The sequence below is a fragment of the Gossypium raimondii genome, chromosome 6, assembly GCF_025698545.1.
Source record: "Gossypium raimondii isolate GPD5lz chromosome 6, ASM2569854v1, whole genome shotgun sequence".
Taxonomy (NCBI): domain Eukaryota; kingdom Viridiplantae; phylum Streptophyta; class Magnoliopsida; order Malvales; family Malvaceae; genus Gossypium; species Gossypium raimondii.
The window spans coordinates 53,914,918-53,942,225 of NC_068570.1; the positions used below are offsets into that span (position 1 = coordinate 53,914,918).

A 27,308-nucleotide genomic window follows, 5' to 3' on the forward strand; every position below is an offset into this window, starting at 1 on the left:
ATTAATTAAATATTAAATAATATTAAATATAAAATAAAAATTCAAAAATGGTGATTGATTTATATGTACATATGAATAATAATTTTATAAATTAATGCAAATATATTTTTATTATTCTATTGATAAATGAGATAATTTCTCGAAATGCTAAATCAAATCAGCCAACAACAAAGATATTAGTGATAATGACGTAAATAATAAACAGTAAAAGGGTGTTTTAGCAAAAAAGAACTTCCTGAATAAACCTTTAACATCAAAAACCCCTGGCACCGCCGCCCGCCTCCTTACTTCACTGTCTTCAATTGCGATTTCCCTTTTTTTCCGTTTACAATGTCAAACCCCGATTCTCTACCCGATGTGACTCCACATAAATCGAAACCCGACCCGGAACACCCAAAACCCTTCAACACCGATGACATCGACGAAGAAGAAGAAGAAGACAGCGACGAGAACGACGTCGAATACGATGACGAGGACGCAAAGGGCGAGGTATTTGGAGAGCCGAACCGCCTTAAACCTCAATCTCGAGAGGCTCAGTTCCGTTCGGAAAAACTCAAAATGGACTCGCTGCTCCAGCGAATGCAAAGCGGTCCGGTTTCGGTCCGAGTCCACGACGTGATCATCAAAGGGAACACGAAAACCAAGGACCACGTAATTGAAGCCGAGACGGAGGTGTTGAACAACGTTGGCTCGATGCAAGAGCTCTTAAAAGCGTCACAGATAGTGAATTTGCGGCTCCAAGCACTTGAAATATTTGATTCCGTGAAAATCACGCTCGATTCCGGCCCGCCAGAACTTCCTGGAACTGCTAACGTGATTATCGAGGTTGTTGAGACAGCCAGCCCGCTTTCGGGACAGATTGGAGCTTATACGAAAGCGGAGGTGATTTTCTTTTCAATCTGATTTTTTGAAGCTTTATTTTTTCTTCTCTAATTTGCTTGTTTTGACTTATATGTGTTTTGGTTACTGAGAAATTTGGTGAAATTGTTGCAATGTGGGTTTTTATATACATGAGTTTAGTGTATGAGTAGTTGGAAGGTGGAACTAGGTTTGAGTTTCTGATAACTGAATTTGTTTAGTGTAATGTGGTAATTAGTTATGTTACTTTGACTCGTGCATGAGTGTCAGGTATGAGTATGTTTCGGGTACATGTATTATTCAAATTCTCTGAAGTTTTCATGTTGGACAGGGTATGTATTTGGAGGATCATATCTCATACTCCGATCTAGATACATGCCGGGCAGATGTGGGTAGTTAAAGAGAAATGAAGAGTGGGAACAATGTAGATGATTTGATTTTGTGGAGAGGAACTCTTTTGTTTAAGCTGAACGTAGTATTAGGAATAATGACAATGCTAATGAATGAGAATATCGTGAGTTAGTGGATTTGCTGGAGTTTTTATCTTTATTAAAGATTTAGATGGATAAAAGAGTAGAAACAATGCCCATTGAGTAAGCCTGCATATATGTAGATGTCAGATAAGTGTTTCCAGGGTCAGAATGAAGGTGCATTTTGTTCCATTTGTATGACATTTATGCACATGCATCTTATGTTATAGAGTTGCTTTCATAGGCTATATAGTTATGCATTTGGTCACTACATGTGACCAACAAAATGTGATATCGAAAATAAACTAAAGACATATGCGTGATCGTAATGTTTGTACTAGTTTTGACTCAGAAAGTTCTGTTTCTCCTACATTTTGATCACTCATTTTCTGTGAATTTATAAGTATGATACCTTGAATTCGGTTTTAAAGTTGTACAATGCTGTTGTAGGCTAGATCTTCCACAGTGGAAGGATCTCTCAAGTACAAAAACTTCTTTGGTTATGGGGATCTTTGGGATGGTTCATTGGCATATGGTTACGATCACTCAGCTGAGTTGAGCGCTGGTGTTTTTTTGCCGAGATTAAAAGGATTGGTAACACCTGTCACAGCACGAGCATACTTGCTATCCCAAGACTGGCTAAAGTTTTCTTCTTACAAAGAGCGATCGATGGGCCTTTCTCTTGGATTATTTTCTACTCCATATCATGATTTAGCATATAATCTTGCGTGGCGTACCTTGACAGATCCATCACAAATGTCATCAAGGTCCATAAGGAGGCAGCTTGGCCATAATTTATTTTCTTCTTTGAAATATACCTTTAAATTTGATAGGAGAAATTCAACAATGCGACCAACTCGGGGTTATGCTTTTGTTTCTACTACTCAAATCGGTGGCCTCACACCTGATAGCCGGAGCTTACGGTTTCTGCGGCAGGTATGAATTATGCATGCTTTTTGTTTACGTCCTAAGCGTTCTTGATTTTGTCTCACAATCACACATTTGAACTTGTTTGTCTGCATTGCTGTTTGTCATATTTTTGTTCTTTTCATTGAAATTTATGACAGGAGTTTGATCTTCGCTACGTTGTTCCTCTTGGATTTTATCATGCTGCCCTTAATTTTGGGGTTTCTGGCGGTGTTGTCTTTCCATGGGGGAATGGGTTCTCAAGTAGGCCATCATCTTTGCCAGAAAGATTCTTCTTAGGTGGCAACATATCTCCGGTTTGTGCTTTAGGAGGGCCAACAGCATTGTGGGGATTTAAGACAAGGGGATTGGGACCGACAGAACCAAAAAGACAGGTTAACAATGAAAATGCCGATCCTTCTGGTGTGGATTTTCTTGGAGGAGACCTCGCTGTTACTGCTTTGGCAGACCTTTCTTTTGATCTTCCATTTAGGTGGTTTAGAGAAAAGGGAATCCATGCTCATGTGTTTGCATGTGCTGGTAATGTTGCTAAATTAACAGAGAATGAGTATCGCAATATCTCTGTTCTGAAGTTCGTAGAGTCACTCCGAAGTTCAGTAGGTGTCGGACTTGTCGTTCCTACGAGTTTATTTCGTATGGAGGTTTGCTCTCTCTCTCTCTCTAATTATTTTCAGTCAAGCAATTGATAATTTGTTAGATGTTAGTTTTCTGTTTTATATAATTTTACTAATAATCTAATTAGGACTTTATATTCTCTGAATATTCTATTATCGACGAGTTTTGATAATTAAACCAGGGCGGGGGGATTTGAACTTAGAAGAGGACCTCCTTATTCAGGAGAACATCAAGTCAAATAAAGGTTTTGACACTATGAAAGGATAACATAGTTGTAGATAATTTGACTGTTCACATAGGTCCCATTACGCCATTCATTTCAATCGGTGCTATTTTGTTAGAGAAATTGTTTGCTGAAAGTAATTAAGATAGGTTATTAAGATCCGTTTCTGGCTGAATTTCCATGCTCTATATAGATACTATACAAAGGATTGCTAATAGAGTTGATAGCTCAATGCCATTTTTCTCTATTTTTTCCATCGACTGTTTTGTGTGTGTTGACTTTCTTAACGAGAAAAAAGATGTGGTATGATCGAGTCAATTTGCTTGAGTTCTGTACAAGACTAATGACAGTTACTTTTGTCACCCCGGTTTCCCTTGTGTTTGTTTAGTGCTTTACATGAGTTTAGGAGTTGGCATTTTTATAGCTAACGTAATTTCTCCTCCCATCTGGTCCAGCTTAACTACTGCTATATACTGAAGAAGTTAGATCATGATCGGGCCAAAACCGGTGTTTGGCTTACTTTCTCCGCAGCATCATAGAAGTTTTGGACTTTATATTGGTGTCTGGCACAAGCGAAAACCGGTGTTTGGCATGCTTCCCCAGTTGCATCATAGCATTTCGGATCTTATATTGGGTGTCAGCAGAATTTTGGAATCTAATCGATGTTGAATTGAGATTTTCATCGTTATTTTCTTTTCACCTGGAAAATAGGCCACATTCATCACAAATTGTATTTCATATTCCAGTTGCTACAATCTTTGAGAAGAAGCAACTTTTTGAGCCAAATTTCTCTGTAACCCATACAAGATAAGCTATGGGTTGATCTCAAACGTGAATCATTATTTTGTAATTTCGGTCGGATATTTACTGCCATTAATCTTAATAATTGTTATTAAAATTAGAAAAGGCATAATATCACTATATTTAATGATTTCAAAGATTTTAATGTAATTGCAAGTTAAATTTTTTATCAACCATGGTTGTTGCTAAGAATAGAGGGCATTTAAGAATAGCTTACACCCTATACAACTTCCAGCACAACTTACGACCTTCAATGAGTTATTGCATGCCTGTCATGAATTCATAGAAATAGGGTAGCTTCTTGATTAAAATTTGGGTAGCACCGATTCTTTCATTTTAAATAAATAAGCTATTTTATTAGACACTTCAGATAGGGTTATTTCTATTTTGTTTATTCAATGTTAATTTGATTATCTCCGTTAAAGAAAATTGATTATACATTAAAATGTACAGATATTGACTTCAAATTTCATGTATTTCTCCATTTTCTTTTTCTTTAAATTTTGTTTCTTTTATTATGTTATCCTTTTCATTCTTCCTTAATCTTTTTTGTTCATTTGATTTTTTTTCTTTTCATTCTCTCCTACTCTTTTCCTCATCTTCTTCCTTACCCAATCTAAGTTTACTCCGACCACTCAATCCTTCAAATCCTAACCTAAACCAAATCCACAATACCCTAAATTTAAATATATAGCAACCCACAAACCTGCATAAACCCATGAACCCAAAACCCCTTTGCAACCAATTTTTGGCCCAACCTGTGAAACCGATGGAAAATCAGAAAAAGGCAAAATAAAAAGAGAGGGAATAATATATGTTAGAAAAATTCGGTTCAGAAAACAGTAGAAGTTTAAAAAAATTAAACCGAGTTAGTTTGTGATGTTCATAACAATAAATTTTTACCAAAAAGGACTTGTGCTTTGTGCGATACTGATTTGAATTGTTCTCGACTTTCAACCGAACGGTCTTCTTAGCTATCCTCTATCTCTAATTGTGTCAAGTGTGGTCTCGAGCAACACGAACCAAATACAGAACAAAAAAAGATTTTATTACTTTAGTAGAAAAGTAATTATGTGAATAGAAATAGGTAGAAAATAAATTGATAGACAAATCGACGGTGACATGTGATGACTTCTAGTTTAATACAAAAATTAAAAAATCAGAAAAATTATAAAAATTAAAAATATCAAAAGAATATATAAATGATTAAATGTTAAAAACTATGAAAATTGATATAAATATTATAAATATATAAAATAATCTAATAAATTATAAAATTAATAAAACATATTTAAAATTTTATAACAACGTATTAAAATTCTATAAAAATTATAAAAAGTATTAAAATTAATATAAACTTATAAAAATTATAAAAACTTGAATTGGACCGGCTTAGTCAATTGAACTAATTAGATCAAAATCAGTAAGGTATCAGTCCAGAGAAAGTCATTAGATCGGTTGGCCTAGGAACCAGATTGTTGAACCGATTCTTTTAAATGTTTTTTTATTGTTTAATATTTTATTTAATTGAATTGGACAAACCTATCAAATTGGAAAATCGGTGGCCTGAGCGGTTCGACCACCGCTCCAGTCTTGAAAACCTTAGTTATAATATTTCACTCTAACATATACTAATAGTTAAAAAATGGAATTTTGGCTTGATAAAAATATTAAAAAGTACAAAATCAATTCAACTGCCAGTTACTAGGTCAACCGATCTAATGGCTTTACTTAGATTGGTGCCTTTGTCGATTTCAAGCTAACCAATCTAATTCAAGTTATATGATTTTTTTATAATTTTTTTTTAAGTTTATATCAATTTTCATATTTTTATTATTTTTTAAGAATTCTAATAAGGTTTTTTTTTAAAAAAAATTAAATGAGTTTTATTAATGTAATTTATTAGATTTTTATATTTTATAATATTCATAAAATCTTAATGATTTTTAAGATTTTTTATGGGAAAAATATTAGATTAAACCATAAGCTACTATGTGTCACTATTTTATTGGTCTTTCAAATTATTTTAACGGTCGATGCGGTTAATGATGTAAATCATTAATGAATGGGCCTAATTAAGTGCTAATTTAATACAAGGGCTTAATTAATTTTTTCCTTTTATATTTTCTTCACGGTTTATATATATATGGAGAGCAGGTCTCTCTAAATAATTGTCTTTTGGAGATCTTCATATTCATTAAGTTTATGTCTTCTCATGCTAATTTTATGTGGTTATTTTAGGTGTTTGAATTGATAAATAGGGTTAATATATTGTAATTAACCTAAATTAATTTCCTATTTAAATTTTTATTTCTATTTCATCAGTGTTTATGTTGTTTTTATACCAATTACTTTTAAGAATTGATACTGATTTATCTTATTGATGATTCATGAAAGGAAGAAGATAATCAGAATTTTGAAATGCATAAAATCATAATAATAAACTTCACCTTTAATTATTTAACTCATCTTTCAATTATTCAATTTTTGGTATTATTTTAGTTCTCTTGAGGCACTTAACTAAATAGTTGATGTTACTCAAGTTCTTTACAAAATAGAATAATTAATTAAAAAATAAATTAGGCTTGATGGTTAAGTAGTTAGTGCACTCCCTAAAAGTTTTAAGTTCTTCTTTTTTTCCGCAAACTAGGATAAAAACCACACTAGAACATATATTGTCTGCTGTAAAAACTAAACAAGAAATAGGCCTAATGGTTAACATGCTTGTCCCCCTTGAGCTGCCCAAAACCCCCTCTATTTCTTTTTATTTTCAGCAGCAAAAATAAATTACCATGCAACCCCCTAGGGCTCCCAAACCCAAGGTATTTAGTCCCTCTGTTCCTAATCACACTTGGACTATGCTTTCTTTTCAACCCCAATTAGAATTTTGCTCTTTTTTCTCCTTTTTTTTTCTATCATCTTCTTTGCATCATATTTTACATGTTTTGGTGTTGAATATTTTGCTTTCCTTGAATAAATCAATCCTTCATTCAATTGTTAATTTTCCTACTGGTTTCGTAATTTTCATCAATAACATCCTTAATATTTGCCAAAGAATCGTAAGTACATCCCAATCCCAATGATTAATCTCGAAATTTTATAGAATTTCTATCACATGCTAATCTTTTGATAGATTAAATGATCTTTTATGGATCTTGTCAAAAATTTCCGTTAATCTTGATGAATCTTGATTCCCAATGTTAACTCGTGTATAAATGTTGTTTGAAGGAGCTGTTTTAGGTGCGTCGAACCAAAATCAAGCGTAAAGAACGACAATTGGACTCTCGATAAAAGGTGTGTGTTCTATCCCAATTGAATCGGTGGTGATCGTGTGTAAGAATAGGGCCACACAGTCTCCCATACGGGCATATAGGCCACAACAGCCCTCCACATGACCATGTGCCTTGCAAATCCTAGGCTAGTTCGAGTCTCACACGGCCCAGAACCTTCTACACGGTCGTGTCCCTCCTGTAGGTTAATTTTGCAATTGCCACACGATCACAATTTGTTACATGGCCTAGTTATATAGCCGTGTAACCCTCCCACATGATATAAGCACCTTACACGGCCTGGCCACATGACTATGTGATCCCTATTTTACAATTTTACCCAGAATTTTGAGAATTGTTCAGATTAGTCCCTACATAATCCCGAAGCTATTTTTAGGAATTTTATTCACTCGATTGAGCCCCTGATTTTATGAACATGCTAGATTCTGTGATTTGATGATTGAATTGTTATTGTTTAATAATGATATATGAATATTTCATGTCCACTGTCACTGTCTTTTTAATGAACTGATACTATTACTCTTACCACTATATTACTATTTGTATGTCTACTGTCACTGTTGAACCGATCACATGTCAAATATGCCTACTGATACTGTTGAACTGAATACACGTTAAGCACGTCTACTGTTTTTGCACTATATTGTTACTAGCATGTCATATTGCATTGCATAGGGTTGGATGCTTTGAAAGGAGGAAATACTGATAGTTTATCAGCAAATATTGGTGGCTTATCCACAAATTTACTGGCAGTTTTTATCTGCAACTATGTTGTGCATTCACAACCCACTAGTAGTGTATTAACCTGTAAACACTGATGGTTTATCCATAAATTTACTGGCAGCTTTTGTATGCAAATATGTTGTGCATCCACAACCTATTGGCCATGTATTAACTTGCAAACACTGGGAACTCTTAATGTGGAGTGTAGCAGTGGGGTAGGACTAGCAGAAAAAAATTTCGGCCCGCGTCCTAGGCCCGGGCCTGGCTTGGCCCAAAATATTGGCCTGAAATTTTGTCTAGGCCCGGCTAGGGAAAAATTCCTAAGCCAGAGCTCGGCCCGGCTTGGCCCATTTTTTAATAAACACTAAAAATTTATTTTAAAAATATTTTAAAATTAAAAAATAAAAAATATAAACATTTATTATATTCGGGCCGGGCCGAACCGGGCCAAAAAAGTGGTGCCCGAGGCACGACCCATTTTCTAAACGGGCCTCATTTTTTTGCTCAAACCCATATTTCGGGCTTATACTTTTACTCGAACCCTTCCATATTTCGGGCGGGCCGTCGGGCCGAGCCGCTAGGTAGGACCTTTCTTTGTTGTTAAATTGAAATTGCATTGCATTGACACTCATAAACATGCTTGAATGAACTGTTAATTTCTGTTATACTATACAAATGATATTGTACTGAAAATTGTTAATACATATGTTGGTTTATTACGCCACACTAGTTTTCTTGTATGGAACTCACATTGAGCTTCATAGCTCACTTCTCTTTATTTCCTTGTTTATAGATAACCCATCAGGTTAGGAAGCGAACATGACATCCGGAGGGTATCGGCTCGGATTTGATTTTAATATCGTATTTTAGATTTATTATTTGATATTTTTTTTATTAATTGGAGATTGTATTGTTTTATTATTGAACTATGGCATGAGACTTAAGATTTAGGTTTTTTATTTTATAACATACATGACATTTAATTTGATTTTAGGATGTTGAGATATTGATTTTAATTATCTATACAATAAATATGGTTTTTTATTTAAAACTACGCTAAATATCACTTTTTCCATTGTTAGATTATAGCTAAATTCTAAATATTAAATAAATTAGAAATTTATCAAAATTTTAAAAGTAGTCACCATTTTAAGGAAAAAGTTAAACTTAATCGTTTTTTTTAACTAGCGAATTTTTCTAAAAATGGACTAAGTTTTCTTCTAAGATAAACAAATATTTTAAAATGACTATTTTATAAACTCTAATAGTTTCCCGAGTTATTTCGGTGAGCAATGTAATATTCTGAATTCGGGCCTAATGTCGAGGCCGGGTGAGGAGGTTACAACAATTTCATTAGTAAAATTACCAACTTAAATTATAAACAACTATTGTGTTACTCCTTTCGTTCTAGTAATTTTCGATTTGATAATATTTTAGCTTTATTGTTGATGGTCTTTTTGTCCTACCAGTCCCTCGTTTTAAATTCATATAGATATAATCATATAAATATTTAATTTTAATAAAGAATGTAGTTTTTTAAGTAATAAAAAGGGTAGTTGTTCATAAAGTTAAATTTAATATTTGAAAATACTGTTACAAATTTAAAATAATATAATTTTAAAATTTCATAATTAACAGTTTTAGAATAACATGATTCATAAACATTTTTATTTACTAATTATATAAAAACTATAATTTAATTTAAGAAATCATCAAAGGGTATAAAATTTTAAATTAATTTAAATCAAATTTAGGTTTTAGAAAATGATAAGTTTATTGGGTTTTTTTCTCTACACGTTAACTGTAATAATCTAAGACATTTAATTCATTTTCAATTTAGGTCTCTAAATAATTCTATTTAATGAAATTTAATTATTAAATAAAATAAGCTTAAGCATTGCATGGTAAGGTATACAAGCAAATTAGAAAACAATTTTATGTGATTATATTAAAATAAATGTGGACCCATTTACTATTGATCTCTTTTTTTTTTTTGAGAAAATTAGGGAGTGGATTCCAATAAATCAGAAATATAAATACATTGCCTGTATGGGGGATACGTGTCCTTCTCAGCCTAATCCACAAAATGGTGGTAAAATTCCTAATTAATGAAAAAAAAGAATTGCCAAATCATTTCCTAAGGGACTTTAATCGTCCAAAAACAAGAAACCCATACTTGAAACCCTAAAAGAAAATTCAAAATAGCAAAATAAACAGAGAGACTAAACCCCAAATTACTTCTAAAATCTAAGAAAACCCAACAGCTGCACTCGACTTGCAATCCACACCTCTCATCGACCGTCATCATTCCATCTTTTGTCGGTCTATACCAATATCGTCCACGATGGGTTCCTTTAGAAGTAGAAACCATCTGAGTTTCTAGATGATTTATTCCTCCGACCCATTTCATCCACCGTTTAGTGGCCTTCTATCCTTTTCAGCTATCATCTCCACCTTGTGAGTGAACTTCTCAATCCATACCCTTTGATCTGGCCATTTCATGCACCGCCTGGTTCGTCGATCATCCCATAAAAGAACAAGTAAAAATTTCAAATCTACGCGTTCTTTCTTTTATTTCATGAACTGTTAGGAATAATAAGTCAGTAACGATAGTCAGTTAAGATAGTTAGTAATCAGTTGGTTAGTTAGATATTATAGTTAGTTCCAGCACTGTATTAAATACTAGTTGGTTTTCTCATTAATGACAAGAGTAAGGTTTATTTTCTGATATGATGTTAATATGGTATCAGTGCTAGAAAATTTTCTTGGGGTTATTTGATAGGTTTTTCTCTTTTATTTTCTAATGGCAGATGAAACAATGCCCAACGGTGGTACACCACATCATTCCTCTAATGTTGAAGGAGCAGATAATGCACAAGGCTCTTATAGCATGGCTTCACAGCCGGTTCATAGTTTTTCTAAACACGATACGATCAAACTTGGGGAACACAATTTCTTATTATGGAAACGTCAAATCTTGTTGATTCTTGAAGGTTATGATCTTGATGGGTTTGTTCTTGGTACAACACCAGTTCCACCCACTCATATATCCGATTCTGATGGACAATATGTTGATAATCCGTCTTTTCGGCTTCACAAGAAGCAAGACAAGTTTTTAGCCTCCTGGCTGATTTCCACGGTGACAACTGAAGTTCTGGAGCATCTTCCGACGGCGAAGACTAGTTCTGATATTTGGAGTAGCATCGAGAGAAGGTTTGGGGCGAATTCCAGTGTTAAGCTGTCTAGCATGCATCATGCGTTGTACTCTCTCAAGAAAGGGAGTCTTTCTGTTAAGGAGTATTTGGCCAAGGTGAAAAGTTTTAGTGATAGTCTTACTGCTGCTGGTAATGTAGTTAGTGAGCATGAACAAGTAAGTATCGTTCTTGCTGGACTTTTGCTAGAGTATGAATCGATTCGGGTAGTTGCTTCTGCCACGACAATGTCTCTCGAGTTCTTGACTGAGATGCTTCTAGACTGTGAAGCACGACAGTTGGCTTCTTTGACTGAGGTGCCCTTGCAAGCAAATCTGGCAAATCATCAAAATGGGGATAATAGTGCACTGTCTAGACACTCCAATCCTCCTAAATGTGATCATTAGGAATGTAGATTTGGCCAACGGGGACAAGGACGAGGTTGGTCGCGTGGTAAACCTAATGGTGCAGGACGTCATTGGCAACGATCCAAACCACAGTGTCAACTGTGTGGGAAGATTGGTCACTTGGTTCAAACGTGTTATCATCGATTTGATGAGACATTTTCAGGGAACAATTCTAATCAGTCGATGGCAGTAAATTATCATCAGGTTCAAGATCAAGGAAGTTCTCATCATGCTAATCCTTGTTCTCATTTGTCTTCTCCTTGCAGCTCCTCGTATCAGACTACTGTTTCTTCTCATCCTAGCCCTTGTCGGTGTTCATCTCCTGCTCCAGATCATTCGTGGTATCCAAACTCCGAAGCAACTAATCACATCACTCTTGATATGCGTAATCTCTCAACAGTATCTTCTTATACAGGTACACAGCGAGTCTCTATGGGAAATGGTAAGGCTGTTTCGATTGCTAATGTTGGATCCACCAGCAAGAAGGTTAGTCCTAGGCTGTTGCACCTAAAGAATGTTCTTCATGTTCCTGATGTTTGCAAAAACTTGTTGTCTGTTGGTCAGTTTACCAGGGATAATGCTGCGTATTTTGAGTTTCATCCATTGTTTTGTTTTGTGAAGGATATTCGAACCAGGAGGACACTTTTAGTGGGCCGCATGCATGATGGTCTCTACAAATTTGATACTTCTCGGGTGCTCTCAAATAATGATAGTCAGTCTTGTGTGCCGACGATATATGCAGCTCAAAGTGTGCCTTCATTTACAATATGGCACAATCGACTTGGACACCTTTGTCATTCTGTCCTAGTGAATGCCTTGTGTACTTATAATATTTCTTTTCCAAGAACTGATATGTTGTCTTGTTGTTCAGCTTGTCAGTTAGGCAAAACACATAAATTACCTTTTCCTTCCTCGACAACCATGTATTCATTCCCTTTTGAGTTAGTGGAATCGGATGTTTGGGGTCCTTCTCACTTAAAGTCTAATGGTTGTGCTTACTATGTCTCTTTTGTGGATATGCATAGTCAATTTTCCTGGGTATATTTCATCCAGTCCAAATCAGATGTTTTCAAGTGTTTTCTTATGTTTCGCTCAATGGTTCAAGTGCAATTTGGTTATTCTATTAAACAACTACAAACTGATTGGGGCGGTGAGTATCGATCTGTCTCCAAAGAGTTCGCATCGATATCCAACATCGGGTTACTTGCCCTCACACCTCTGAGCCAAATGGGATAGTCAAAAGGAAGCACAGACACATTGTTGACATGGGGCGGACTTTGCTTGCGCAAGTTCATTACCGTTAACCTTCTGGACTCATGCGTTTGATCATGCAGTGCACTTAATCAATAGGCTTCCCACTCCTGCTCTTCAGTAGAAAAGTCCATATGAGGTATTATACAAGAATCAACCTGTGTATTCTCATCTTAAAGTTTTTGGATGTGCCTGTTTTCCAAATTTAAGGCCATATCAGAATCACAAACTTCAATTTCGGTCTCGACAGTGTGTTTTTCTTGGAGTTGCTGCAAGTCACAAAGGTTACAAGTGTATAGATCAGGATGGGCGTATTTTATCTCCAGACATGTTGTTTTTAATGAAGAATTGTTTCCTTTTCAAAAAGGAGATTTCTTTTATTGTAAGTCTGTGCAGGTTACTTCTCTACATCACAAGTCTGTTCTTCCCATAGTGATGGGTACAAGGTCCTCTTCATCTAATCAGCCGATTGTAGAAAATGGTGCTTCTTCTCATTTGGTATCATCTAATAGGCAGTCGACATCATCCCATGAGACTAGGTGTTCTCCAATAGCAGGTTCTTCATCTGTAGTTTGTCATTCTTCTTCTCTTGGCCAACAGTCCATGTCATCTAATGAGACACGATGTGCGTCATTAAATGATACTCCAACTACTGTTCCTAGTCAACCTGTCATGCCTATGAACGTTCATTGCATGCAAACTCGATCCAAGAATGGGATCTTCAATGTAACACCCCTTACCCGTATCCAACACCGGAATAGGGTACGAGGCATTACCAAAACACATACACTTGTAAACGTATTTAACCGAGTTATAAAATTTCATCAATATTAAAACTTTCAAAATAATTAACATGTTTCTATAACTTTTCACAATATATCCTCAAAATATTATAATCATAATAATTAGGGCCTGCGAGACCCGATACATACTCATGCAATTTAATGCTTCATTTCCATTTCATTCAATTCGCAATTTCTCATGCTCATAATTTAAATCATATCACTAGCAATTTCCATTTAATTCACGTACAATTCAATGACATCAAATTCAAAACTAATACGTATTTACCATTTAACTCAATGTTTATTGATTATACCATTCAATAACACATTTATGAAATTCTCAATTTAGCAATGAAAATATCACTTTAGTTTGAATAACAACATCGTCCTGATATAAATACACTACCACTTATCCATTTACTTTAATTCTTTTGGGCCCATTTGTCACTTACCATCCTTAATCAAATTAGGGAACGGTCACGGAAAAATTGAGTACTTCACTTTCACTTTGCCATAGTATAACTATGGTCTTACATATGATCACTTATCACTTGTCCCTGATCAGATAAGTGTAGCCACCTATCACTTTGTTTCTTGATCAGATAAGTGTAGCCACTTATCACTTTGTTTCTTGATCAGATAAGTGTAGCCACTTATCACTTTGTCTCTTGATCAGATAAGTGTAGCTAAAGCTATCACTTATCACTTTGTCTCTTGATCAGATAAGCATAGCCGAAGCTATCACTTATCACTTTTCACTTGTCACTTGATCAGATAAGTGTAGCCGAAGCTATCACTTATCACTTTCCACTTGTCACTTGATCAGATAAGTGTAGCTGAAGCTATCACTTATCACTTTGTCACTTGATCAGATAAGTATAGCCGAAGCTATCACTTATCACTTTGTCACTTGATCAGATAAGTATAGCCGAAGCTATCACTTATCACTTTGTCACTTGATCAGATAAGTATAGCCGAAGCTATTACTTATCACTTCCCACTTGTCACTTGATCAGATAAGTGTAGCTAAAGCTACCACTTATCACTTTGTCACTTGATCAGAAGTACTCAAATCCGGCGTTCCGCTCAATTTGATCATTTATTCATATATCAGGCTTACCAACATGTGTTAATTCATAAACCATTCATGGTATTATTTCATGCCAAATCATATACTGAATATACCATACACACATACTATGAAACTTTATTTTCACACATGAGCTTAAACCATGACCAATAATGCACAAAAATAAGCATCATTCATATTTCATCGTTTATGAGTTATAATCAAACATATGACCATTTATACACGAATCATTCATATATTTCCCAATTTTCCTCCTCCTCCTCTCCATTCCACATCCTTAATGTGTATAACACACTTAAACAACATTAACCATAATTTCAATATTCACTAACATGTATATTCAAAGCTGTTTATCCGAGTCAGAGTCACTAAATTATTTTTATCTGGAGCTACAGAGCTCCAAATTAAGATCCGTTAATTTTCCCTGAAACTAGACTCACATATCTTCATACCATAAAATTTTCAGAATTTTTGGTTCAGCCAAATAGTACAGTTTATTCTTTAAAGTTTCCCCTGTTTCGCTGTCTGACAGTTCCGACCACTCTTCACTAAAAATTAATTATCTCATTGTACAGAATTCGGATAATATTTTATTTTGTTTCTCATAAAAATAGACGTATTAAGGATTCTAACCATATAAATTATAACTCATAATCATTTTTGTACAATTTTTAATGATTTTTCAAAGTCAGAACAGGGGAACCCGAATTCATTCTGACCTTGTCTCACAAAATCTATTATATCTCATGATTTACAATTCCATTGCTCACACCATTTATTTTATAAGAAACTAGACTCAATAAGTTTTAGTTTCATATTTTATTCATCCTCTAATTCAATTTCTACAATTTTTAGTGATTTTCAAAGTTACACTACTGCTGCTGTCCAAAACTGCTTTAGTGCAAAATGTTGATTTCCATTTTGCCCCAAATTTCACAGTTTATACAATTCGGTCCTTTCTCAATTAACCCCTCAATTAATCTAATTTTCTCAATTAATACTTTACCTAGACATTATAAGCTGTTACACAACTATTGGAATTCAGAATTTCCACATATAACTCTATCTTCAAACTCTTTTACTATTAGGTCCCAAACATTCACTTTCTATTCAATTCTTTCAATAAAATCAGCATATGAACAATTTAAAGCTCTAATTTCATGATAAATAATCATATAGTTCCAGCACATATTCATATAAACTTTCAACTTCTTTCATAAAATTAAAAACTAATGAATTTAACAAGTGGGCCTAGTTGTAAAAGTCATAAAATACAAAATTTCAAGAAATAGTCAAGAATTGAACTTACTTGTAATAAAAATATGAAGAACCAGCTTGAAGAAGCCTTTCCATGGTGTTTTAGCTGATGAGAATTCAGAAAATGAAGAGAAATCTAGATAATTCCACTTGGGTCCTAACTTTATTAAGCAAATTTTGTAATTTTCCAATTTTGCCCTTAATTCTCCTTACTTTCTTGCTGATTTCATGCCTCTGTTGTCCAGCCCAAATAGACCTTGGGTCTATTTGCCTTTTAAGCCCTCTTCCTTTTATCATTTAAGCTATTTAATCATTTCCCAAAATTTTGCATTTGTTACAATTTAGTCCTTTTTGTTCAATTAATTATCGGAACTTTAAAATTTCTTAACTGAAACTTTAATACTAACTTTTAACACTCCATAAATATTTATAAAAATATTTATGGCTCAGTTTAAAATCCCGAGGTCTTGATACCTCATTTTGATTCTAATTATTTTAATATTTATTTCTAGTGCACTATTCACTATTTCAAAAATTTTCCTAACTTCATATTTAACTTATACTTACTAAATTAATAATATTTTCTACCCATTTGTCGAATTTAGTGATCTCGAATCACCGTTCCGACACCTCTGAAAATTCAAGCCATTACATTTTTTTTTTCGTCGGATTTGTGGTCCTGAAACCACTGTTCCGACTAAGCCAGAAATCGGGCTATTACATTCAAACTTAAGGCATTAGCCACAGTTCTAACAAAAACCGAACCTGCTACCATTCTCGAAGCTTTTGAGCCTCACTGGTCAAGCTGCGACTCACGTGAATATCAAGCACCGCTATGAATCACACCTGGGACCTTGTTCCACTACCTGAAGGGGGTCGAGCAATCGGTTGCAAGTGGATTTTTAAAATCAAAAGGCATGCTGATGGCTCAGTGGCTCGGTATAAAGGGCGGCAGTGGTCAAAGGCTATCTTCAAGAGGCTGGGGTTGATTTTCAAGAAACCTTCAGTCCAGTAGTCAAGCCAACCACCATTCGGGTTGTCCTAGCTTTAGCTGTCTCAATGGGCTGGTCTCTTCGCCAAGTTGATATAAACAATGCTTTCCTCAATGGAGACTTACAGGAAGAAATTTACATGTTACAACCACCGGGATTTGAACAACATGGTCCCAATGGTCAACAGCTGGTTTGTCGGTTGAAGAAGGCACTCGATGGGCTAAAGCAGGCGCCATGAGCCTGGTTTCACAAACTCAGAAGTTTCCTTGAGAATGTGCAATTCACTAGCTCGAAAGTTGATAATTATTTATTTGTTCGACGGTCAGGGTCTCAATTTCTATATGTCCTTATATATGTAGATGACATTATTGTGATAGGGACGAATTCACAAGAAATAGACAGTTTTTTTAAATAGCTCGATGTTCAATTTTCACTCAAAGATTTGGGGAGGTTGAGTTACTTCTTAGGCATCGAACTCAGCTATACCAAGGATGGAGTTTTCCTTAGTCAATGAAAATATGTCATTGATCTTCTTGCACGAGCGTCCATGGATAGATCAAATGGTTCACCAACGCCTATGATAACGACTTGCTGTTTGACAGCTACTGGAAGTAATCCCATTGAAGATACTCATCTATATAGAAGTTTAGTTGGCGTATTGCAATATGTCGTCATAACAAGGCCGGACATAGCATTCTCGGTTAATAAAGTATGTCAATACAAGCATAAACTAACATAACAACATTTTAAAGCTGTTAAACGGATCTTACGGTATTTGAAAGGCATATTGGACCATGGTATCAAGTTGACTAGGTGTCCAAGACTTCTTCTCGAAGGGTTCTCTGATGCAAGCTGGGGAGATGATAGCGATGACCGACGTTCCACGTCTAGTTACTGTGTTTTTCTTGGAGGAAATCTGATTTCTTGGGGTTCGAAAAAGCAGGAGGTTGTCTCTCGCTCTACAGCCAAGGCAGAATATCGAAGTCTTGCTCATGTCATCAATGAAATGATTTGGATTCAGTCACTTTTATCTGAGTTAGGAGTCACACTTAAAGGCAAAGCGTTGGTATGGTGTGATAGCTCGGCTGTTGTGGCAGTTGCTGGGAATCCGGTGATGCATTCAAGGTTCAAACACGTTGAATTAGATTTGTTTTTTGTCCGAGAGAAGGTTGCACAAGGGTTGTTTCAAGTTGGCCATGTTCCCAGTCATGATCAAGTTGCAGGCGTGTTGACAAAACCATTGTCTGCAGATTTATTTCACAAGTTTCGGACCTAACTTAAAATTGTTTCATGTACTAACAAGTAGAGAAAGTTGAGTAATATGAGGAATGTTAGGAATAATAAGTCAGTAATGATAGTCAGTTAAGATAGTTAGTAATTAGTTTGTTAGTTAGATATTACAGTTAGTTCCAGCACTGTATTAAATACTAGTTGGTTTTCTCATTAACGACAAGTGTGAGGTTTATTTTCTGATATGATGTTAATATGAACTATCACTGCTATGTTTGATTTACCCACCTTTCATGCCCAATTTTTTTTGATTACAGTCAAAGAGTCCCCTTCTACTGTCAGATTTCGAAAGCTCAACTCCTCAGCCACCATTACTGCTTGGAGGCACGCTTTCGCCTCCGCTGTGGTAGCATCTGCTATAAAGGGGTTGTGGTAAGTACACGATGCCAAAATAAGTCCTTCACTATCTCTGAACACGATTTCCGTGATTGATTTAAGTAAATTACTGTTGTAAGCCGTGTCAAAATTGCATTTGATCGTGTTTGCTCTTGGTGGTGACCACATACTATAATATAACCTTGCAGATGTTGCTATTTTTTTTCTATATTGGTACTCTTTGCCTTGTATGCTTTGATAAATGCTATTACCCTACCTGTATTCATCTTTCTGCCCTGATGGTGGATTTTATTTCTTTTCTACCAAATCGCCCAAAACGCAATAGCTAAATATTCTATTTGTTCCTCTTCCATGTTGGTGAAAACATTTGTTAACCAAAATTTCCAATTTTGGCCATGGGTGTTAGGAGATGTATCTATCCCTATCCCGTGTAGATTGCTTTTGGAAATCAAACATTCCCAGAAAATATGATCCATTGATTCCTCCGTTGATCGACAAAAAAGACATACATTCTATCCCGTGTAAGAATGTAATTGTTTATTACTTTCCATAATGTAATTTTAATCTTGCTTCTCAGTTGTAAATTCTATAGCCTATTGTAGAAATTCTATAGAGTTGGTTGTGATAGTGTTGCATCCCTTGTTGTTGTATCTTCTATAAGTAACCACTTGTACCCACTTTTTGCGGTGTACTCGCCTGTATTATCCCCCTCCAAACTCTAACGTCCATGATATCGACTCCTGCAACTGGGATGGTCATTATCCTATTTTTCTGGTCTTCGTTTAATAGTTTCTCGAGGACTTCCAACCACCAAGTAGAATGGTTTGAATTGATCAAATCTTCTACTGTGTAGTTAACATTAATGTCTTGACCAGTAATTTTTCCTTGCCCAAGTCCCGGAAGTCGCGCCTCATTCCAAATGTTGATGGACTTGCCATTACTTACCCTTCAACCCATACCTTCTTCTAAAAGGCCTCTCGTACTCCAAATGCTTCTCCAAGTATACGATGGGTGAGATCCTAAACATGCTTTTAAAAAGTCACTATTTTGGTAATATTTAGCTTTCATGACTCTAGTAAGTAATCAATTCGGGTACATGATTAATTTTCAACACTATTTAACGAGGAAAATAATATTAAATTTAGCTAAATCTCTAAATCCTAAACCACCCTGTGCTTTCGGCCTACATAGGCTCTTCCACTCACACCAATGTATCCCTTTCCCCATTTTGGAGTTTCTTCTTCCACTCGCACCAATGTATCCCCTTCCCCGTTTTGGAGTTTCTCCACAAAAACTTACTTATTGTTTTTTCAAGCTCACGACATAAAGTTACAAGTAACAAAAAACATTGCATGGAATAAACTGGTATGGCTTGTAAAACTGACTTAATGAAAACTTCTTTACCTCCAAGCAATAAGTACCAGATATTCCAATTTTCTAATATTTTTGCAGATTTGTCTTTGAAACTAACAAAGCTTCTTCTTCTTTTTTTATCTTCCAATCATAGTTGGGAGACCTAAATATTTTTTTCAGATAATTTGAAATTCATACTCCAATGGTCACTCCAATCTGATCTTTAATTTCATTTTGCACGTTGCTACTGAAATAAACAAGGGATTTATCAAAATTAATTTGTTGGCCCGAAAGCCCTTCGTATTCTTTTATAATAATTTTAATAGTGTTGACTCCTTCCAAACTTGCTTCCCCGAATAAGATATTGTCAGTTGTAAAAAATAGGTGAGTTAGGGTTAAATCACTTTTCCCACCCTTACCCCTTTAATAATTCCATCATTTTTTGCTAGTTTCAGTAGTGAGGAGAACCCTTCCGCACATAATAAGAACAAATATGGACTGAGTGGAACCCCTGTCTTAACCCGCTTAAGGTCTGAATTTTTCTCCTCTTGTCTTATTAAAAATAACTGAATATTCCATAGTTCGAAGACAACTTATTATTAGACTCAACCATTCTTCGTAGAAACCCATTTGTCTTGTAATTTTTTTTATGAAATTCCACTCCACCCTGTCATATATTTTACTCATGTCCAACTTTAATGCAAAGTGACCCCGTGGCCCTACTTTCTTATACTTTAAAATCTGAAGTATCTTGTAGGCAATAAGGACATTATCTGTGATTTGTTTTCCAGGAACAAAAGTTGCTTATGCTTCGTCAATACAATTGTCCAACACCGTTCTGAATCTATACACCACATTGCACAAACTAATCGGCTTGAATTGTGCCATGTTCTTCAGTTGGCTAACTTTTAGAATAAGTACAATACTAGTGTCATTGGTTTTTCTGATTTCCTTTCTCCTGTTTAAGATGTCTAAGAAAAATTTAGATCTTTTTTTACCCACGATGTACCAATACTTCTGATAAAATAATACGGGGAAACCATCCACTCCAGGTGCTTTTAACGGGCCTATGTTTTTTACTGCCAAATTTACCTTTTCCATTTGAAAATCCTTCAACAATGTCATGTTCATGTCTTCTTGAATGCACTTTGTAGTACCTAAAAGCGCCCTCTTATCATTCCATCTATTTGAAGCCATAAACAATTCCTTAAAGTATTTTGTCGCAATCCTTAATTTCCCTTCCTCATCAGTGATCCATTCTCTGTTCGGTCCTCTCAAATTTTTCACTTTGTTTCTTCTCTTTCTTTGATTTACGAAGTTGTGAAAAAAATGTTGTGTTTCGATCACCAAATCTGAGCCAATATGCCCTATTCTGTTGTTCCCACATTAATTTTTCTTTATCAACTTCCAAATTTAAAGCTAGTTTGACCTCTTCCATCTTTGTAAGCGTCTCATCATTTGGGTCTATAAGATTCAGCTCCTCTAATCTCTTATTTAAGAAAACAGATTCCCTTCTTTTATTTTTCGCAAATCGACTCATCTTTTTGCCTAAAACATCTCCTAGTTTATACAGCTTTGTACAAACATCCTCCTCGTTCCCTTTCCAAAAATTTTTATTCGATGTTCACATTCTTCTTCTAGCACCCAACTTGCGTTAAATCTGAAGCTTCCATTCTAACGAGCTTTATTGCGTTCTACCCCAAAATTTACCAATATCTGGCAATGATCAGATATAGCATGCATTAGATGTCTTAAAGAATACTTCGAAAAGGCCTCTATCTAATCTTTCACGAACATTGTACAAGCCCAATTTTTTTAAAAAAAATCCGGGCCCAATGACAATACAAAACCCGAATAGCCCAACGACCCAAATTCAGCCCCTAACAGACTTAACCCAGGAAAACCAAGCCCAACTAACCTACCCAATAACCCATAAGCCCAATTACAACCCAAACCCAAGGCCCAAGTTCGAAGCCCAATTCCCCCAAAAAATCCAACTAGGGTTTCAGAAAAATGAAACCCTAGCCAAACCTAGCGCCGCACCCATCCCTCTGCCGTCCGCCCTGTCCCATCGCCACCCACCATGCCTAGCTTCATCAACACCTACAAAATGACAGAAAAAAGCCGGAGCACGCAACAGATAGTGCAAGGCAATAGAATACAACCAAAAAATACAATGTAAATTGCCTATAAAAGCCAAACAATATCTCTGTACATTTTTTTACAACGTTTGGAAGGCAAAAAAAAAGAACAGATCAAAAAATTTAAAGGTTGAACTTAGTCTATTTTCTTCTCTGTTCTTACGTTTTTCTTAGTTATTTTCTTCTTTTTTCTGCTCTCTTTTCTACCTTTTTTTAAACAAAACAAAAAGGGAAAGGAGGAATACCTGTTTACTTCAGAGGCTGGCGTCGGAGCCCGTCTTCGTCGTCGTCGAAGTTGAGCAAAAGGGGCCTTTCTCACGTAACTCCGGCCACTGGCCATGGAGGCGGAGACGGTGGCCTGGGTTCAAGGGCTGAGGCAGGGAGAGAGAACCAGAGGGTGTCTCCGTTTTTTTTAAAATGATGAATGATTTAGTTTTTTTTCTTTCTTTCTTTTATTTCTATAAGACCCGAAAACCCGGCCCGAACGGGGCTAAGATCCGCGCGTTCTGGCTCGGAGGGACTATTTGCACATCTGGTCCCTCCGTTTATGCAATATGACGCGATCTGGTCCATTCAAAATTTTAAATTTGGCCATTTGCTTTTTATGCGTTTCGATTTAGTCGATGTGGAGCATCGCGCATAAGGTTGGGAAAATTGCTCAATCGATCCCCTTCTTCGCATGCGCATAAATCGATCTTTGGCCTTATTTTATTTTGATTTCTCCCAGTATTTTGTTTTGTTTTCAGTTTAATCCTGTCATTTTATTATTATTATTATTATTATTGCATTTTATTTATTCATTTATACCATTTTTCATATTTTGTTACATACATTAACATACGTTTTACATATATGTATATACTTATGTTTTTATGCTTTATAATTTATATACATATATATATAGATAGATATGCACATTTGCTTTTTATGTATATATATATGTATATACCTTCACATAATTTATAATTTAAATATATAGATGCACATACATAAATATTTCATTTTATAATTAGTATTGTTATCATTGTTATATTTGATATTTATTTATTCATTTATTGAAGTGTTTATCATTTTATGGAATGCTTTAGTTTTTTGTTCATTTATTATTTCATGTATCTTTGATTTGTTTATTACGTATTTTACTTGTTGCTCATTTTAGTTGTGCTTGTATTATCTCATTTACATTGTCATCATTATCATTATTTTGCTTCTATTTTTACTCGAATTTATCAAAAATGAAAAATTTTAAAAATAAGTAATATTCGTATTTTGGATCTTGAGAGAATCGAGCCCTAACGTATTGGGTTCCGACTTTCTTCGTTGAATTTAAATAATCGAGATTACTCTTTTTAAAAATGATAAAAAGCTCGTTATCGAGAATTCAATATGTTGTGTCCTAACGCATTGGATGTGACATGTTGTTTTCTCGAGACGAGGATTTTTCGAAATAAATACAATATTCAATGTTTAATATTTTGAAAAATTGTGCCCTAACGTATTGGGTTGCGATTTCTTCATTTGATTTAAACAATTGAATATTCTTTTAAACTTTATTATACGAATCTTTTCAAACTCAAGTTTTAACAATATTGGGAATTAAAAACTATCGCGTCCTAACTTACTGGTCGTGATCCTTTTTTAAGCACTTTTCATTCGCGTATCGGGAATTCGAGACATTGTATCCTAGCTTAATGGATACGATTCTCTTTCTTGAATAACGTGCAATATGCCTCTTTTCCCTAAAATTTTCAACATTTTAACACAAGGGTCGTATTTTAAATTCTTCAAAGTTTTCACTCTTCGATATTAAGACATTAAGTAATCAACTAGGTACCAATTTTGGGCGTATCGAGGGTGCTAATCCTTCCTCGTGCGTAACCGACTCCTGAACCCATTTTCTGAATTTCGTGGACCAAACTTGTTGTTTTAATAAAATCAAACTGTTTATTAAAAACAACCCCTTTTCGAGGTGATCCAATCACACCTCATAAAAAAAAGGGATTGGTGGCGACTTCCGTTTTTTTTTCAAAACCCAAGTTGACCCCGTTTTTTTCACCCAAAAAAAATGGTGTCAACAGCTTGGCGACTCCGCTGGGGACTTTAAATAAGAGAGTCAAGCCACAAGTTGATCACTTTTTGTCTTTTTGTCGAAAATTGAAAATTTGGTTTAAATTTACGATCCTTTCATTACATTTCATTGTTCATTATAATGTGCATCATTGTGGTTTATAATTGCTCTGTTTGTTTAAATTTTGGTATCTTTTGCATTGCATTGCATGACCGTTGGTCACACCCTTTAAGTGGGAGTGAGAAGCTAGTCCTTCGTGAGGTTTTCACCTCCGTGCAGGATAGTGGATCGCTTTCGGGATACATCCGTACCTATGTCTTCGTGAGATTTTCATCTCCGTGTAGCCATAGGGAAATGTATTCCCCTGAACCGAACTCGGTCTGTATGAGCCTATAATGGTTGAAGATCGAGGAATCTGCTGGTTCGGGTACCTTATCTCTAGAGCCAAACCGCATATAGAAAACCTTAGGAACCCACCCTAGTTAGAACCACTTCGAACCCCCGGTAGACACCTAAATAGGTGCTTTATTATTTATTGCTTGTATTTGATTTTTATACTAACTTATTGTGTTTTGTTTGATTGCATGGCATACATGACATTTCATCATAAAAGGCGTTGGTTCATATTCGGTTACTAGATAGAAAGCTAATCATGGAAAGTGAATTTCTTGATAAAGTGGAAAATAATGCGGTTGTCCGAATATGGTCAGAAAAAACGCAACTCGAGAAAGGAGACAGCTTGACGGAAGGGTACATGTCAGAGTTATCGGACTTCACTTATATCAATGTAACTCAGAATAATTTCCAGGAGTTGAAAGAAATATGGGCCCAGTGGGACGATGAAGTCAAGCAATTGTTTTACTCTAATTATGGTAACTTGCCTTATTTGCTTGATATTAAAGTGGACGAGCATTTGTTTCGAGCTCTGGCCCAATTTTGGAATCCCGCTTATAGATGCTTTACTTTTGGGGAGATAGACTTGGTGCCTACCATAGAAGAATATACAGCCTTACTGCGTTGTCCAAGGTTTCAGGCAGATAAAGTCTATTCTAAAGCCGTCAATGTCCCTACTTTTGTGAAGAAGCTAGTGAACATCTTGGGAATGAGTGAGCAATGGGTCTCAGCGCGGGTCAAACAAAAAGGGGAAAACAAGTGTATTCCTTGGAGAAGTCTGCGTGATTTGATTTTAGCTCACCCTGATACGAAGAAAAAAGTCGATGTTTTTGCTTTGAGCATTTATGGGCTGATGATTTTCCCTAAAGCGTTGGGGTATATAGACGAGGCAGTTACTGATTTGTTTGATCGACTGGACAAGAGGATCACACCTGTTCCAGCAATTTTGGCCGAGACATTTAGATCTTTGAGTGTGTGCCGAAGCGCAGGGGAGGGAAGATTCATTGGATGTGCACAGCTTTTGTTAGTATGGTTCCACAGTCACTTCTGGAAAGCGGATAAAGTTTCTTACCGAGTATTCTCCAAGAATTATTCTCCATTGAAAAAATTAGCGGCCATGCCAAGACGTGACAACATTACCGTGGAAAGATGGATAGCAATGCTTCAAAATCTCAAAGATGAAGACGTTGAATGGAAAGCTCATTGGATAGTGCCTGATGAGATCTTGTATCGATGTGGGAATTTCGACTGGGTCCCTTTACTTGGGATTTGGGGAGCTGTTGGCTATGCGCCATTAATGGTACTGAAACAATATGGGTCAAGACAGTTCGTGCCTGCCACCCAAGGACTAGCTCAGTGTGAGTTTTCGTATAAAGATGATGGTTACAAGAAGAAGATTCGAGAGATGACCAATGCCTGGAGGCAAACTCATCGGATGAAATGATTTACTGTGGGAGCAATGACGACCCCCGAGTATCATGGATGGCGAAGTAAGAGGATTAATGATAACATCCCCGAGCCAAGAGAAGATTACGTTCGATCCATAGAGGAGCATTTGCAAGTAGTTCCATCAGAATTAGAGATCATCAAACAGGACTTTGAAAAACGAAGTTTAGAATTGGAAAAGAAGATAGAGAAGCTAGAAGAGGAAAAGATACGTTTAGGACTAGATGTCGATATCCACAAGCTGGAAGCTGAAAAGTTGAGGAAAGGGAAGAACAAGGCTGAAGAGGATTTAGATAGCCTAAAAATAGATTATAAGAAGCTGCGTTTGTCACTGAGAACTGTGGGTTTAGGTAAAACATCAGAGCAATGGCGACAGGAGATCAAGGAAGAAAAGGCCAAAGCTGTTCAGTGGGAAAAGAAATTTCAAGATGCCCGAGCTCGAGAAAGTGCTTTGGAGGAAAATTTGTTAGAATGCCGAAATGAAGAAGCAAAATTAAAAGCCCATATAGCTGAGTTGGAAAGGTCGCTTCATTTGTGCCGTAGTCATAATTCTATGATCAAGCTGAGAGCAAGTTTGAACAAGATTGAAGAATTGAAGGAAAAGATAGAAGAACTTGAAGATGCATTGAGAAATTCTGAGTTACGAGTAGAACTTCTCGAAAGACGTAATGAACAGTACCAAGAGCAGCTCCATCATCTTCAAATTCAGATTAGAGATAGAGATTGCGTTATGGACGAAGCTGTGAATCAAGTGCGGGAAGTGGCTGACTATCTGCAAACCTTAGCAGTTCAGGCTGATATACTAAGTTTGAAATATGAGTCGGAGTCAAGTCGGGGTCGAGAGTTAGCTTGGCTCCTTAAGAGGGTTAAGGCTTTGAGCATAAAGGCAAAGCCGTATATGTAATCCACTTTATGTAAAGAAATTTGTTTTCTAGTCAAGTTCTTCTAATGAAATTGAATTAGAATCAATGCCTTTCCTTTGCATTCATTCATCTGCATTGCATTTTTATCATATGCATTAAAGTTGAAAAAATAATAATATTAATAAAGAGCTCTAATTAATGACAGTTACCCTAGAAATCAACGAAGATCTGTCAACTAGATATCATTACGGTACTCGCCGGAGAACCAAAGAAATGGATCAAAGACTAGAGAAATTAGAGCGATTGCAAGAGCAGATGCAAGCTCAGATGCAAGAAAAACTAGCCAAAGCTATGACAAGATATGGAAGCATCCCAAAGAGAATTATTGAATCAATTAAAAGCGATTAACTATTTGGGGGCACGATAAGGGAAGAGCCCATGATAAATTCTGGGATGATCACGAAGACCGCCTACCCTCCGGTTTCGCCCCAACTAATGTCCAGACGCAACTGGGGTGAACCCACAGAGGTACTGTCAC

At 35.7% G+C, this 27,308-nt stretch overlaps 2 protein-coding genes across 2 annotated transcripts; both read left to right on the forward strand.

The window, feature by feature from the left end:
* The first annotated feature begins 255 nt into the window (after positions 1–255).
* On the forward strand, positions 256–3,999 carry LOC105774072 (uncharacterized). The gene is made up of 4 exons (XM_012596405.2): positions 256–882; positions 1,779–2,264; positions 2,396–2,896; positions 3,549–3,999. Exons 1-4 carry the CDS (start codon positions 331–333, stop codon positions 3,630–3,632), a joined length of 1,623 nt encoding a protein of 540 aa, XP_012451859.1. The 5' UTR covers positions 256–330; the 3' UTR covers positions 3,633–3,999.
* Positions 4,000–24,822: 20,823 nt separating this feature from the next.
* Positions 24,823–25,905, forward strand: LOC105772090 (uncharacterized). The gene has a single exon (XM_012593428.1). The coding sequence runs from the start codon at positions 24,823–24,825 to the stop codon at positions 25,903–25,905; it is 1,083 nt and encodes a 360-aa protein (XP_012448882.1).
* The last annotated feature ends 1,403 nt before the right edge of the window (positions 25,906–27,308 follow it).

Excerpts from the sequence above, each read along its gene's own strand:
- LOC105772090 (XM_012593428.1), top strand. The coding sequence starts at position 24,823 with ATGTCAGAGTTATCGGACTTCACTTATATCAATGTAACTCAGAATAAT.
- LOC105774072 (XM_012596405.2), top strand. The coding sequence starts at position 331 with ATGTCAAACCCCGATTCTCTACCCGATGTGACTCCACATAAATCGAAA. Across the intron at positions 883-1,778 it reads GAGCTTATACGAAAGCGGAG|GCTAGATCTTCCACAGTGGA; the intron begins GTGATTTTCTTT and ends ATGCTGTTGTAG. Across the intron at positions 2,897-3,548 it reads CGAGTTTATTTCGTATGGAG|CTTAACTACTGCTATATACT; the intron begins GTTTGCTCTCTC and ends CATCTGGTCCAG.